This window comes from Struthio camelus, chromosome Z (genome assembly GCF_040807025.1).
Source record: "Struthio camelus isolate bStrCam1 chromosome Z, bStrCam1.hap1, whole genome shotgun sequence".
NCBI lineage: Eukaryota > Metazoa > Chordata > Aves > Struthioniformes > Struthionidae > Struthio > Struthio camelus.
The window spans coordinates 28,981,577-28,998,327 of record NC_090982.1 but is presented as its reverse complement, the minus strand read 5'-3'; the positions used below and the strand labels follow the sequence as shown (position 1 = coordinate 28,998,327).

At 36.4% G+C, this 16,751-nt stretch overlaps 1 protein-coding gene across 1 annotated transcript in view; it reads left to right on the top strand.

Annotated features, from left to right (window-relative positions):
- LOC138064508 (guanine nucleotide-binding protein G(q) subunit alpha) overlaps positions 1–16,751 on the top strand; it is a 137,160-nt gene that overhangs the window by 98,905 nt on the left and 21,504 nt on the right. Inside the window, exons 3-5 of the mRNA XM_068927388.1 lie at positions 312–466; positions 12,379–12,507; positions 13,563–13,692. Coding sequence (XP_068783489.1) covers positions 312–466; positions 12,379–12,507; positions 13,563–13,692 — 414 coding nt within the window. The remainder of the gene's footprint in view (positions 1–311; positions 467–12,378; positions 12,508–13,562; positions 13,693–16,751) is intronic.

Sequence of the window (16,751 nt, the reverse complement as noted above, 5' to 3'; positions counted from 1 at the left end):
GTAGCACAGATTGAGCTGCTAATGGGTGGTTCAGTTGGCAGGGTGGGTGATAGATATTCTGTTTGACAGTGTTTAGTGGCATGAAGGTAACAATATGTTGATCTTTCTCATTTCTGGAGTTCCCTATACCTGTTGTCTCCTTTTCTGTCTTGACAACCATCTTCATGATAGCTGATTTTCAAATTGTATATACGCATTGGTGAGATGACCAGTCTGAAAAAGTATTCTTAATAATCATGTTTACTGTATATGAACTATCTGCAACCATAGAAAATGAAGTCAATTTTATTGTTTTCTTTGTTTCAAATTAGGCCCATGCACAGTTAGTTCGAGAAGTCGATGTAGAGAAGGTGTCAACTTTTGAGAACCCCTACGTCGATGCAATAAGAAGTTTATGGAATGACCCTGGAATCCAGGAATGTTATGACAGACGACGGGAATACCAGTTATCAGATTCAACTAAATAGTAAGTATATAGTGATTACGAACCATTGTATCTTATTTCTGTTCTTTCTAACAAAGCAAATTTTAGCTTCTTATGCTATGTTTTTATATATGTGTGTGTGTACAAATGTATGTGTATGCATGTGTTGCACAAACATACATGAATGTGCACTTAAACTGAATTTAGAGTCTACTTTAGGATAGGTGGTGTATCTAGTTCAATGTTGTATGTGTGTCTGTTTCCGAGAACATAAGCCGATGATCATTTGAAAATTTACAGAAAGATAATTACTAGGGATAGCTAATCACTGATGTTTTGGTTATTCTTTTGTTAAATCTGTTAAAGCCCTTAACTGTTCTCTGACATAAGCTCACAAGTGCAAGCTGCACAAAAGTACTTTTCATGCTGTATAATGGCACTAGTGAACACTGGGAAATGCAATCAAAAGTAGACCTCCATCTAGCTGATAAAAATTATAATGCCCTGGAACTTCTGTTTTCCAGGGTCTTCCCCTTGTCTGTCAGATTTCTTTTGTGGTCTTAGTGGTGAGGTAAAGTGTTCTTGTGCTTTTTTCAACTGCCTTTCCTTTGTGCGAACAAGGCCAAAACTTACAAGAACATGGCTGCTCAAACGGCAAACATGTAACTGAAAACAGACTTCAGTGTATAAAGAGTGTAAAAAAAGTACTGTGGTCTCCACAAAAAGCTGCTATCAGAAGGCAACAGGTGACTTTAAGTGCAGTTTGTAGGAAAATGGGAAATGGAAAATGCAGTAGTTACTTCTGAAAGCATTTTATGTTAAATCCCATTTGTTATAGATCAACAACAATAAAAATGTGTATGTGACTAAACTTGGTCTTGAATGCTATGCTTGTACTTTCTTGGGAGAATTTTGATAAAATAGGGAGGTGGAATTTAGCTTTGGAGCCTAAGGACTGTTTGGAAGTTGCTTCCAAGATATTCAGTTGCTCTGACAAATGTAATACATAGCTCAGGTAGAATGTCTCATCTATTAAAAAATGGGTGACGGTAGGAGAGGATGACCTTGTGATGTTGTCCACTACCAAAAAAAATTAGCATACTTGGTTATTAAAGCCATGGCAAAAGCTTCCATGGTCTCCATTAGAAATTTTATATCCGCTATGAAAATTAATGTGATGATATCATTGCAGTCTCCATTTGTCAAATTGGCATGAATGGAAGCCTCTCATTGAGAAAAGCACTGGAGAAACTTAAAGGCACCGTGAAGGCCCCACTAAAGTCATTGGAACATGGCCATAGACATAATAGGTCTGGGATGAGATTTATCTGCACAGCATTCTGTGGATTCCTATCTAGCACAACCCTTTATATATAGTGATTGATTCAAGACAAGCTTATTAATATCTTGCTGATGTAATGTGGCAGTTAGAGAGCTACCAGTGCATAAGTTAGGTCTACTCAGACTTGCTCTGATGATCTTCGTTACTACCACACCACATTCTGCTTCTGCTTTGTCTGCCTCAGTCATAGGATTTCTGTTGTGCTATGCAGCATACTGTCCTGTGGAGCTGCTTACCTTCCTAACCTATCACTTCTGTTGTTTGTATATGCATATCTTGGTGCACAGGGCAGTGGAATCTCTTCTGTTGCTTGGGTTCTTCTTGTCTCCATTTATACGATATTGTGTTTTATTTTTCAGTGGCAAGAAGGCTAGCAGAACGTCATAGAAAATTACATATAAGTTATATTCTCTGGGATGTGAAAATAGTAAAAGAAAATTTTAGGGACAAATGAGGCTGACAGTATACTTTCAGACTGTATTCAAATTGAAATGAATAGCAAACCTACGTAGAAGGTGAAGCAGAGCCTTTCTTCTACTTCAAATTTCTTATAATTGTGGGTCCTAGCTTTGATTCCACAATAGGTATGATACCAGATGTAGTTAAAAATGAAGTATATAGATACATATATATATATATATATCTGTATCTCTATCTAAATATAGATAGATACATATATATAAAAGTGGTTGCCTCAGAGGATAAAAATGGAATTAGTAAATCTCCAAAGTAGGAAATTGAACATCTGATGCTACTTCACCAAATTTTACTGAATACCTTAGTTTTGACCTAGTTCTAATAAAATTGTCACCATAGCAGCTCTTTTAAGTAGCATTAAAAATAGTAGGGAACAATTCATTAAGGAGCTGTAGAAGCAAATTTCTAGTACATTCCCTTACAAAAGATAAATTTATTAGTTGATTGGTTACTTTTAAAACTCAACATATTTTGCCATTTAACAACATGATTTTTTGCAGATTTGCTAATTTTAATTATAGTAGGCAATAATAGTTTCCTATAAGGAAAATGTATAAAGCGATTAAAAGGAAATAAGCACCCAGTGCTCATCAATTTATTGAGACTTAAGTAATTAATCCTGACTTGATGTATAAAACTGAAACAACAGTTTGTTGCCCACCAGATCTCTTTTATATCTTTATAGGCATATGTGCTAATAGTTACACTTGTTCTTAATTAATCCTTTGCATGAATCTCTTTCATCTTCTCAGTGTTATCCCACCATGTTTTTACGGTATCATTGTTTTTATCTGTTCCCTTTATTGCTTTATGGTTTTTCCACTGTTAGTGCACATTGTCCCCTAAATCTCTTCCTCTGGATTTTCTGTTTGTGTCACTGTTTCTAAATTCAATTTTGAATTTCTAATATGTCCTGATCTTTCACTTTCTGTCATCTTTTGACCTGCTTTGTCCTTGTTAGCAACACTTTTGATGTTTTTAAACCCTCTGCACGTATACGCACGATTTATACCCACACTGGAGGAATATATCTAGATGTGTTATTACCAGAAGAGGTAAGGGCAGTGTCGTAAGAAAAAAGGTATCCTGAAAGGTGAGAGTTGATTTGAACCTCTTGGTAGCTCAGCAGTTATATTCCGTTCTCTCCCTTTAGCATTGGATGCTCCAAAGCTTAGGTGTCCATATTGTTCTTAAAGTAATTTCTAGACTCTTATCTGTGGTAAAGTGAAGAGGGCATCAGGTGAATAGAGATTATTCACTTCCCATAGACACTACTGGGCAACTTGCCACTTATTTACACTAAACCACTTATCTTTATGGCTTCAAAGATACTGTTCGCAGTATGAGACAGATGTAAACCAACACCACAGTGCAGAGAGCCTGAAATAGCAGCTGTGAGGGATGAGGTCTTTCTCTTTCTCTCTCTCTCTTCCATACAGGTTGTTAAGACTTTAACCCAAATGAGAAAAGTGTAATTATCTCCCAAGTCCCTACCCCACTATGTCTATGCCAGGCAGTGTTTAATGTAGTCATACGTGAAGAGAATCCTCCAGACTTTTGTTGCTGCATTTGCTACTAACTTTAGCAATTTAGTTTTGAGTTCCTTTGTTACTGTGTGATAATGCAGCTGTGCATATATCTCTGATCCTGTAAGCTGACTTGGCTGGACAGCTAATACATAAATGCCAATTATTTGCTTTGTAATAAGAAGTGATGCAGAGCTCCAGGGTGCAACTTTCAGAACATCTTCAGAATATCACTGATAGTTAGCAGGGATTGAAAGAGATCAATCTGGATGATGTCTGCTCATTAAACTTTGTGTGTCACCTTTTGCCAAAATACTATATAAACTGTAGTTAAGTGCTTTGGTCAGCTAGTAGTTTTTGTATGCTAACAGAGTTTGAACTCCTCTGTAGCTTCAGCTGAACAATTAATTCCCTTGTCTCTATCCTTAAAAAGTAACATGTTCCACTTCAGAGGTAGATGCACTTCAGTGGAGTTGGCAGTGTGCTAAACAGAGCGTGCTTAGGGACCCTCAAGGGGAGGGATCAGTGTATGAATCTAAGTTATTACTGCAACAGTTTACTGTGTTAGTTGCTGTTGCTTCTGGTGATCGAAACATAAATTTTTTTGTTTCATGAAACTCTAGGGAATTCTTAGAGCATCCTGTATCTCAAAAAGGAGTACTACAGAAATTTTTTCTAGGACTCTGTGGAAAGCAGAGACCTGGTATGCTGATAGTTCATGTCAGTGGTGTAACAAATTATAAAGTAAAACAGGTATCTGTGAGAAACACAAATTCTCGTATATACAAGCATACCATTGTGTAACGAACGCTTTTATATCGTTCATTGTTTTTTCTTTCCTTTCTTTCAGAACACACTTGAATATGTCTATTTTTGTGTTGCAGAACAGTGGATTCTGGTTTTATGTATTCACAGTTTACACAACCTTATTTGTGGATAGTTTGCAATAAAAAAAACAGCAAATAAAAATGGCAGGTCTTTACCACATGAAACAGTCTAAGATTAAGATAAAGCAGAGCAGAACGACTGTGCTTACCCTGTCTTATATAATAGAGATAGTCCCCAAATACAAGGGGAAGGTCTAAAGAAAGATGGGATGTGAAATATGCTGCATACCATATTGGTGCATGCAGTAGAGAAAATGAAAATTAAGCAATTGAACTAGGGAAATTCAGAAAGGGAAAGTATACAGCATATATTTCTTTTCGGATCCCTTTTTTTTGTGCAATACTGAACATGCTTTTAATAGCTGCATAATTTTTAACCACATTTCCCATTAAGAAGTTTTGAGAAGTTTACACAAGCATTTTTTGGTTTGATAACTTGCTTTTTTAGCCTTCTGCTAATGTTAGGTGTTAGCCTTGTAGGAATTCTAAATTAAGAGAGACAGTTTAGGTTGGGTTTGGATGGAATAAGAATACAAAGAAAATAGTGCAGCCTTCTTTCCACCTCCAACCTCGAGTCCCACCTCACTGCAAAAATCTTAGATTTACTGTACTTACTGTACGCTAAGATTAGATAATCCTGGAAATGACTAAACATGCCTGAACTTTTTGCAAGTGCTATAGACGCTCAGAAGCACAAGCCTCCATGGAAATTCTTAAAATGCAGCCAATGCTTGTTTACATTTAGCTTTGTTCACGGCTTGTGTTAGTACACTGAAAACTGATTCCATTTACTGTGTTGCACGTTACCAAAGAGGAACTTGTCTCAGTTATTCTGGCAACTCTGTGAGGTAGGAAAAATCCTGCTACAACAGCTTTAACGTTAATTTTACTTCTGTGGCATTGGGAGACAAGAAAGTTACATATTTTCAAAAATGTGTAAAAAGCCTATTCCCTTTCAAAGCTTATTGTTTTCCAGCACACGGTCAAAATTAGTGCTAGTTTAGAGTAGTCTCATCAGCCATTTCAAATTTTTACAAAAATAAAGGAAAATAAAAACAACAGCAGCAACCCAGTAAAGGTAGCTCCACCCAATTCCGGAACATCCAGGCCCCCAGAAATAGAGACAGAAATAGAGCAAATTTAACTGAATAATTTGCTTAAGTAGCCTTAGTCATAAACTTTGGTTAGCGTTTTATTTTCACTTGAACTGTCACTGTATGTGTATGAGAGGGATCATTTTGTAGAGAGTCACACCTATAAACTATTATAACTTTAAGAAAATGTATTTTTGCTCTAAACATAAGAGCTTTAGGGTGAAAAAGATGTAAATGTTTACTATTACTATCATATCTGGAAAAAGTCAGTCGTGCTGTATCTGCATGCACATGTGGTTGAACACACTGAAACCACTTGCATATGAAATGATACAGGTAGACCTTGCCTTTTGTAACTGTGGTTGTACTGAAATCTCCTGTACAAGCTTTTTATTAAATAGCAAACTTTATAGTTTCTTGGGTTTTATATCTGTTCTTTTGTAGTACTATCCTCTCCATATACATTAAGAAAAAGTCTCACCATTTATTGACTTATGTTGTAACAAGCCATCTTTACTAATTTTAGATTGACCCTTTATTAGTGTCAGTAATTAAATTAGCCTATATACTAAGTTCAGGTTAGAGTTACAGAAATTCTGATGGAATTATTCCCAAGAAAATGCTACGATATCACCTGATTACTTACAACATAAATCTGATCTCCAAGCTGCTGAAGAAGGGTAATTCATGGTTGGAGGGGGGTGTTCCTTTGAAGCGCTTGCCTTGTGTTTGCTCATTTTGAAGTAGTTAAATAAAAATTCATTCAAAGTGAATTCAAATTTTGAAGGTCCTTCTTCATTAGATGGTGTAACTCTGGGAAAATGAATTAAGGCTAAATGAGTTCCTTGAGCTGCAAGATTATGGTGCAAGAGGTTATATTTAACTTCCCTACAAGAGTTACTGTTTAAAACTTCTCTGGTTTGTTTATTAAGGTTAGGAGTCTTGTTGCTTCTTTACCTGATTACTATAAGAGAAAGACGTGTGGGAAAATACAGAGCTAATTAGTCTACTCCTATTATCCTTTTTTTTCCTGCTTTTTTTGAAATACCCACCGACAGTACCTTTGAACACCATCTCTTGCAAGGGTGTCATTAGCACCTCGTAACTTCCTCGAAGGTTGGCTGCCATTTTAGCCCTTGCCATAGAGAATATATAATTCACTAGAAATAAGTACTTCTTTCTCAGCACTGACTAGGAAACAAAAGGTTGTCTCTGCTGCTGCTCTGCGTGCAGATCGCAACTGTGCTACGATACCGTGGCAGCCTTCCCTGACGTCAGGAGAGAGCTCCTGTCAGCGGCTCATTACACGCACATTACCTTGGCAGTGCACCTTGTGCCGGTTGCTGTAGCAACTCTGCCGAAAATTACCTCAGCAGCCACTCAAATTCATTTTTACAAAACTAATTATAGCTATAATTAACTTTTTAAACTTGGTCTGTACTATAAATTTACTCGGACCTATACAATTGCTTTTCTTTTTTTTTTAAGTAATTCTATGCAATTTTCCCAGATTTGTTCTTTTGTATAAAGCTTGGCTGAGTAGGTACCGTTTGGGTGAAAGGCCATAGCTACGATATGTCTCATTAAAATAAGACATTTGTTAGCAGATGGTGGAAATAAATTCAGAGTGCCGTGTAGTTCTGACCTGCATTGTTTGCACAGTTGCTGCTAACTGCAGAACTGACTTCTCGGTAGTAGCTGTGGTTTTCCGGCTGTGGACTAGGCCACAAGTCAATTGCCAGCATATTCCCGATATCCATAGCATTATTATGAATTTAAATTTTGACATAAATGAACGAAGAAGGTGCTTGTTTTTGACTATTGTTGGCAACGCTTTTATTGTATTCTGTTAAAGCTCAAGTATATGAAAAGTCGTCTTGTTTGTTTGCAAGACTGCGTGGGTGTAGCAATTTCTTGTTAGTCCTGAAATGACAGTTGTGTTACAAAAGCTGATTGCAGAATTTCTGCATGCATGGATGCACGTGGTTAAGCTCCTGTGGCCTTGCAATTTTTACCTTTTTTGTTGTTGTTGTGGTTAGTTAGGTCCTTACGCTAAAATATTCTGTGCATGCCTGTTAAGTGCGTAAAATGGTTGTATGTACCTAGTAGGACAAAAACTTGTTTGTCCACATGAGTGAAGTGCTTAATTTTGTCACTGGTTTGATTATGGCTGCATTAGATGAGTGCTTAAAAGCCCATGGTCCGTCAGGTCTTTAGTAAGCAGTTATACAAATAAATAAAGAAAAATCTTCACTTTCTGAAAGTACTGATGAATTTTAGAGCTCCCTTTCAGTCTTCACCCAAAGCAGCCTGAATTCAGAGGAATTCAAGGTATTTCACATAGCCCTAGCATTTTGTTGGGAGTCTTATAAATTGACAGTCTTCAAGCCCTCTGCTGGCTGCAGAAACGCCAGTGAAGGAGCCAGCTCCACCCTGCTTCCCTGCTGGCGGCTCTTCGCCTTCCCGCACCACAGCAATGTGCGCCGACACTCCTTTTCTCTGTTTAGTCAAATAAACTGGCTTAATCAGAACAAATTCAATAGTGTTTCTTCACTAGCCCAAATCACTTGGACCGAAATAGGTTGGGGAGCAATTGCACGCACAAAAGACTCAGCAGCTGGGGGTGGGCAGTGACTCTCGGACAGAGCTGCAGTGGCAAACAGCTGGAGTGGGACTTCATCCTGCAGAGCGGTAGTTCAAAAAAAAATTACATTAGTAGTGTGTTTTGCTGTTTTTATTTAAAGTTGCTGCTTGGTATTTTTGTCAGTTTAATAAGCAGTAGGATGTGTGAAGTCTATGTATGCAGTGCTGCCATTCCACCACATGACTGTATCAACTGGTGACTGGTGAATTTTTTAAGCCCCAGCTTTCATGAAATAGTGAAATTTCCAACCCTATTGGTCTGAGGAAGACTTGAAAATATAAGTCACTCTTGTTGCCGTGAATTAAGCTATGATAAACCAACTAGATGAAATTCTAAATGTTTTATGAGGTTACAGTGACAACTATGTTAACAGTATTTGAAAATGTTGTGTGCTCCTAGCACATATGTTTAAATAATAGCGGTATTCCAATTGTCTTTTCTTTTTTATGTAAATATTCACTTGTGTTCTCAGCGTTTTGAAATAGTCAATCTAACAAGTAGATTATTTTAAAATATCAATTCATCGCCCTGTTCCTCCAAATTCAATGTAAGAATGTTTTCTTCTTTTCTGAGAAGAGAAAACCTTGGTTTTTTGTAAAAGCAGTTCTGTGTACATAAAAGTATACTGTTACGTAGTTAATTGAAAAATCGTGATAGTGAGAGTGAACATAAATGTGTTGATTTGTTCCGTTTGGCATTTTGGGAAGATAGCACATCTCTATAAAGAGAGAATTCATTTCTACAACATAGCAAAATATTCAGTGGAACAAGTATTCAGATGTGTACTGAGTGCAGTGGAGAAGAAAGGCCCATGTCAATCCCAGTGATACAAGTATAATATATTTTGTAATTAATTGTGCTAGTCTGTATTGGAGGAGATGAGTTTTAAAGAGAGACTGAAGGAGATTTCAGTGATTTTAGGAGTACCTTGAAAAGAACTTTGTATTGCTGCTGCAGGCAAAGCGTTCAGTCTGATTTTCAGAAACATGTTTAATAGGTAATTTTAAAACTGTAACTGATAGAAGAATATGAAGTTATATGTACTAATACTACCGTATTAGTACACACACAGGAAGTGTGACTGATCTTCATCAAAACTGTGAAAGTAACTGAACAGAAAATATGGTCATATGAAGAAAGTCAAAACAAATAAATCTCTATTCCTTTGCTTCAGAGCAAGACTATACAAACTGCATTAAAGCCTGAATTTCGACACTAGTATTCTTCAACAGAAGCATAAAAACAAAATAAATTTTACAGAGGAAGAAGCTCTTTTTTCTTTTAAAATAATCTAATTGAATATTTGCTCCATGCTCAAGGCATGAAAACAGAAGTAAAAGTAAGGTTGTGCAACTGAAACCTACATAGTTGATTTTCATTTCAAAAAATAAATAACAGTGATATGTATATATCTCTTAAGTGTTAAGTTAGAAATAAAGTGGGAGAGGCTAGCGTCATTATTCTAAAGCAAAAATAAATTGGAGATGATGTATTCTAAATTACTTTTGTGAGATTATAGATACTGGTTATGAGTTGTCAGTGAGACAAAGATTTTTAGAAGAATTTTGTGCATGCTCCCTGTACTGGGTTTGACACTGCTTGCTTGATTCTGGTTTTGAATGCATAATTTAGGAGACTTCTTAGAAAGCCCTACATCCTTAGATTTGTTAAGTGAAGACATCTAGGGAAAGAAATGGGACAAAGTGAAGATGTGTAAAGGCTCTATTATAGACTGCATAGGCTCTCTAAGGTGCTAGTAGTGAAATGAGTAAGATGGTTTCTGTTTAGTGCGTGTGTAAGAGCAGAACTTGAGCAGACCTGAATGAGGATGAGGAAGAGGTATGCATTTTTGAAGGATAAATTAGTGCTTCTTGATCTTAATGGCATCAGTGATTTGTGCTAGGACGGAAAAATTCCCATCTGCCCTTTAAACAGTAGCACAAATGAGACTTGACTGTTTAATGTCCTTTTAAATTATTTCCTTCTAAAATCAGTCAGATATGCACTACTGCATGTCTTAATACTACGTCAGCTGTGCTCGTGGTGTAGAGGTACAGTAACCAGGCTCACACATTGGAGACCACAGCTGAAGCTTTCCAACGGAACACAACAAGATGATTGCAGGGACGAGCCACCTACAGATTTATTCTCTTAAAATACTCCTGCTCTCTGGAGTACCACTGTAGTATGTAATGACCTACAAAGCTTCTTTGCACCTTTTTTAGTTTTTTCTCTAAACCAAAAACCGTATTTTTTGTTGGAATGAGAAGGGAAAAAGAGGCCAGTTAGTGTTTCAGAGTCTTTGTCCGTTTCGTGTTGTGATGGTTATGGATTTTGTTCATTCGTTGTTTCTTTTTTTTTTCCCCCAACAAATTGATGATCAGCTTGTCCATTCTGCTTTTTGTGTAAAACATGAAAGGGCAAAGGAAACACTCCTCTTCTCAAGGTTTTTTTCCTGTTGATAGAAGCTAGTCACTGTTCTGAGAAAATATTTTCGGAGTCATAGCTTCTGAATATGATAATATATCTCAGCTATATGGTTCAATGCATCTTTCTAAATATGTGCAATTTTCTCACATTCAGCATTTACTATCAGCTTAATCTTTCATCAATAAAAGCATAGTGAGGAAAATTTCATAATATTTTTGGCTCCCTCCCAGATCTAACAAATTCATTCTTCTGTTTTTGCCATAAAGTAGAACTGAAACGACTTTGTTTCTGTCATTGTTCATGATAAGTTACTTTCTCTATTTCATAACAAATCATTCAATACATTTAGAAGTAGTCTAATTATTCCTTGTGTGGGTTTATTTAAAAAAGATCACCTTGCATAATAACCATGAAGAAGAGAATATGCTCAGAGCTTCAAATACTTAGTGACTTGAGAAATTACAGGGAGTCCATTGCTGCCTCCGTTGGAATGAATCAGGGCAGCCTTATGTTATTTTATCTTGTCAACAGCTACCTGTGACCAGCTAGTCATTCTTGTCCTTGGAAGTGCCAAATGCACTTCAGCAGTCTTTCTCCCAGATGTGTACCCTGGGCAGACCTCAGACTGCCTGGTGCGCTGAATTCGTGTAACGCACAACTCCTAGATCCAAACAGGCTATCACACGTTGCTACTTTGCCCCTGTTTTTTTGAAGCCTCTTTTTTAGGTAAGTTCATTAAAACCTCCAGTACACTGCTGCAATTTATGGTTGAAACATGCCACCATTAAGCAATAGCAGAAGAATTGTGTGCTGCGCTAATGAGCCCTTACAAGCCATTTTATCTCAATTTCAGGTTTTTTGTGAACCGACTGGGATGTATTTCATGTGCTTCAGGCGTATTAACTTGATCAGAATTTCAGTCCAGATACAGGAATTTCAGGTGCCAAGGATCCAAATAGATAATCTTAATGTTCCCTTCTGATAACAAGATCTAGAAAGTTTTTGAATTTGTCTGTGGGTGGGATTTTTTGCTTTTTTTTCAGTCTCCAAAGAGTGCTATTTATCCTCCTGCCATTTGGTAACTGAGTATTACTTGGGAGATTCTTGTTATCTATCCATGTATCTGTGCAGACGTTACAAAGTGAATATCAATAAATCCATCATTGTTTCAGATAAAATGTGCCATTTTATTTCCTACATTTTTTTCTCATATTATTTGCCTTTAAATTGTCCAGAATTGGGTAGCTGAAAAACCTGAATCTTTGGTGATGCCACATGTGAAAGATAAACGAATAAGCAAATATAAATGAGAAACAGAAAAGTCATGCTACTCCTTTGCAGAATTTACTTAAAGCTAGGAAGAAAATACAGGAAGGAAGGAAGGAACACACCTTTATACTTCCTCCCCTCTTTCATGCTGACAGCGCTCTTTTTTTCTGCTGCCCTTCTTCCTGTCCCACACCCCATTTCCTTTTCCAGCTACTCCCTGCTCTTTTTCTCAGTGGGATTATGGTATCACGCTCTTCCATTCCTGTTGTTTCTCCCTGTCTATAGCTATCTTAACGACTTGGACCGCATCGCAGATCCGGCCTACCTGCCAACTCAGCAAGATGTGCTTAGAGTTCGAGTCCCAACAACGGGGATCATTGAATATCCATTCGACTTACAAAGCGTCATTTTCAGGTAGAAAAACATTTATGAAACACAATTACTTGTTCCTTTTGTTTCATTTTGCATTGCTAGTACCGTGTATAGGATATTAGTTAAAAGCACATAAATACGAATTATTCAATGGGGATAATTTGGGGGGGGCTTCCCCCCCTTTTTTTTTGTGGTTATTGTCTGTGTATGTTTAGCAACTGATGTTAAAAAAGATGTCAAGAGGATGAGAGACAAATGAACTTGTCTTTACCTGAAGATATGTTATGGATGGGAAAACTGGAATTCATTTTTAGCTATATGAATGAATTATATGAATGTTTGTATGAAATTTTCATTATGAATAATAATCTGATAATAGAATCATGTGTCCTCCTAATTCATGTAAATTATGAAATACAAAGATACAACTAATGTACTGGATTTTTACAGAGGAATGACATTTTTCAAGTTTAATGTCACTCTTACAAATACTTTTCCCCACAGCTCATTTTGAGTACAAATACAGATGCTTAAAAAATAGCTATGCAATTACAACTGCAAGTTAGACACCCGAGTGTCTAGTTGCACTGAGATGCATAATGAATTGAGATGATTTGCCAGGAAACTTTAGTTTTTATTTTGGCTATTAACAACTTTAGGTAATATATATTTTGGTTATGCTGCTCTTAAAAATTGGATAGCCTTGACAGGTTGAGAATTGTTTTGATTTCCTGAGAGAAAGGCAAGCCACCAATTTGATTCTGTGTGCACATTTTTTGCACTGAGTATACAGCACAGAACTTTGCAGCATTCCAAAATCATGGTTAAGAACCATGAGAATTCTGCCGAGAAATGTTGAAGGCTTTGAGTCCATGATAATTTAAATTCAGAAAGCACATAAGACTAAAAAGCAAATATGGTAATTTTTCTGCTTACAGCATATACCAGCAATCTTGCATACAAATGGAAAAATTATTAAGAAAAACAGATCTAACTTTGTTTGCGACTAAATTCTTGAATTTGGTGTTCCATATGTGGATGTGTATTTCTCTCTTAAGCTATTCATGGAGTTGATGCGGATGTTGTTAATATTGCAGAATGGTGGATGTAGGAGGCCAACGATCGGAAAGAAGAAAATGGATACATTGCTTTGAAAATGTCACATCTATCATGTTCCTAGTAGCCCTTAGTGAATATGATCAAGTGCTTGTGGAGTCAGACAACGAGGTAAGCATGCATCAGCCTAAAACAGCAGTTTTGAAGACAAAATAATTTTACAAAAATTCATTTTAAATTTTAACTATTATTGAATGGATTAAAACATGAGTTTTTAGAGAACCTCAGTAGAAGTTTTTGTGTTTTTGCATAATCATTTGGCGATTCAATTTATTGGACCAGTAAAGTATATTGACAGAATGAATACTCCATGCTAAAAAGCAAAACTCAAAGTTACTAGTTCTTTTGAAACATTTTCAAAGCAGACTGGATTGTCCAGTCACAGATGTTTTCCGGATGTGTCTACCAACCGTCATACACAACTGCATGTAGTGGAGCGCAAGGTACTACAGGAATATAAGAAGCTCGTCCTCAAATAATACTGCATAGACTGATCTCCCACATGGAGCATTGGTTGGACCAATCCGTTTTATATTAAAATGGAATATATTTTACTATAGAGAAATGTCCTTTTTGTAGCTATTTGTATGTACATTTAGTGTTGTGCAGCAGAGTCGTAAAAGTAGGGCTTGGATGCTTTGAGTGGTTGCGGGGTTTTTACGGTTCATAACAGGCAGTGGGAATGAAACAAAATGTGTAGGTTCTTTGCAGACACTAGAACAAACTCTGAAGTTATAAACCTTATTCCATCGACTTAAGGGATAGGATTTGTATTGGTTTATGCATTCTACTTGTGTTGTTATTAAAGAACAACAGAAGTAAGAAACTGGTGGATGGTGATGTATGAACTAAGCAGCCAAAGCCCACTAGTACCCAGTATTTGGTATACAATTTACAATACATATATTTGGTATACAATTTAGGGAGAGTATCTACTTTTTAGATTTTTTTTCTTTCTTGAAGACTATTCCAGTTATTCATTAAACTTTTATGAGTTACTCACCAACACTATTTTATGCAAATCTTTTCATAGTCATTTAGAAAAATTAGGTGAAAAAAAGAGCATTTTAATGTTCTTCACAACAGTATACATGTTGCTTTCACTGTTGAAAGAGAATGGATGATGTAGCAAGGTAAAACACATGTCCCTGGGCACTCAGGATTATATACTCCACTTTCTTCAGTATTAATTTTTTTAATAAAGTCTGGAGCTCTGAAAGCCTTTAGATTTATACTCGTTCCATAAAAGAAAGAAATCTCATTACGTTATTTGAATCCTCTCTGTCTCCTTAAAACATTAGGGCTGTTACAGAGAAGAAATTTTCAATTGCTTATACAGTAAACACATCTTCTCGTGCTGTTTATTTTTGGATTCTTTTAACTTGGCGAGTACCAAAATGTTTTTGTTTTGTTTTTCAAGTTATGTATCTTTGATGTAATGTTAATTATTTTTCCTAGTGTAATGATCTAACAGAACCACACTAACAGCGTTGTGTTTTTACCTAGAGCTCAAGTATAGACCACAGAGTAGAACATGAATGACACAAATAAAATTTGTGTTGTGCAAAATAGTTATATCATAAAATACATCCTGCTTCAGGGGATTGAGAGAGCACTTGTACTCTTCTGGAGATGAATTTCAGACTGGAATATGTGGTATAACAAGGCTTTTGGTCTCTGTGAACCTTTTTTGTATTGTGGTAAATGTGAATGAAATACATTGAATTAGTCTTTTTGTAGTTAAGGAGATTAAACGGCAACCTCAATTTCACGATTTTGCATCTGTTGTTAGTGTGTTAAATTATTTATAATTTAGCCGTAGTAACCGGTTTTATGGGAGAGGGTAGTTCACTTGAATCTAAAATGAGGGACATCCCTCACAGTGAAGGTTGGTTAATAATGCATGCCAATGCATGCGTGTTTTAAGAGAACAAAGCATGACTAGATTTAATTTAGTTGGTAGTAGGAGGCTGAATGAAAAATCTGTTCTATGGATTTTCACTGCAGGCTGCATACATAAGTTTTGGGATGTAAATCTAGTCTAATTTTCATATATCAATATAAAGTACAGTAATAGAAGATAGTGTCTTATAATATACAACACTGATTTCAAAGCTGAATTTACAAAGAGAGGTAATCTTAAAAGTGAATGCTTGACATTTTGTCATAGTGACCTAATCTACTCCAACTTGATTTCTTGTAATTTTGGAAGCTAGACATGTGTAGATAAAAAGAGGACTCAATCCGACTTGGCTCACTTCAGGCCTAGCCAGAAATGTCTGGTCTGGTTCAGTCTTGTTTCTGCTTTGCATTATTCTTTTGTAGCCATGGAGTCAACACAGAATTATCAAGCATTTTAGTTATACAAGTCAAAACAAAAGGTATTGGAAATCTCATGAAGCAAAATTAGTTAACGATAGTTCTCAAAGACTGTTCTAACTAACCAAAATAGGCTGCTAAACTTTCTGAAGTTAGCTACTTATCACTCTTTTTTCGTCCTTTATAAACAAATGGAAGGATCAGTATTTGTGAAAAAGAGAGGTTTAACATGCACTGCTTCTCTATTAGGTGCATCCTGTTCTAAATAGGTGACTCGCCAAACTTCTGCTGTTGTTGGTCAGATAACTTTAACTTGCAGATTATGACTTAGAGTGTCCCTGCTTCTTCAGAAGATGGAACAATATCTTCCTTGGCTGGCTTGTTCAGAGTATGCAGTCTTGCCTTGTGTTCTCCTCAGCTAAAAGGGTTCACATGTTACAAACTGAATGGAACATATGAACTGAACATTTCCTTTCTGTCCTGAGCTCTCCTAACACTCTGAAATGATGCCTAAAGTTGTAATTGCTTTTCCATGACTTTTCTTTGCCTCTCATGAAAAAGATCTTACTTGTAAAGCTGTTTTGACTTTTCAAGTTTTCACTTTCAAAACATTTTGTGGATGCAAAAGCTCTAAAACTCCTCTTTGTCTTGAAGATGGCTCTTCCACCTCACTGCTAAACTATTTATGTTTCTCATTAACACCAGTGAAAAACTTTTGAGCCTTTTTGTCTTTTGGTTTGAAATACGTTCATAGCTTTAATTCAGACCGGCTTTTGTTTTCAAGTCACACATACAGACCCGGGTGGCACATTCCAGCAGCCTTAGGCCTGTGTTCCTCTAGCTCTGGGATG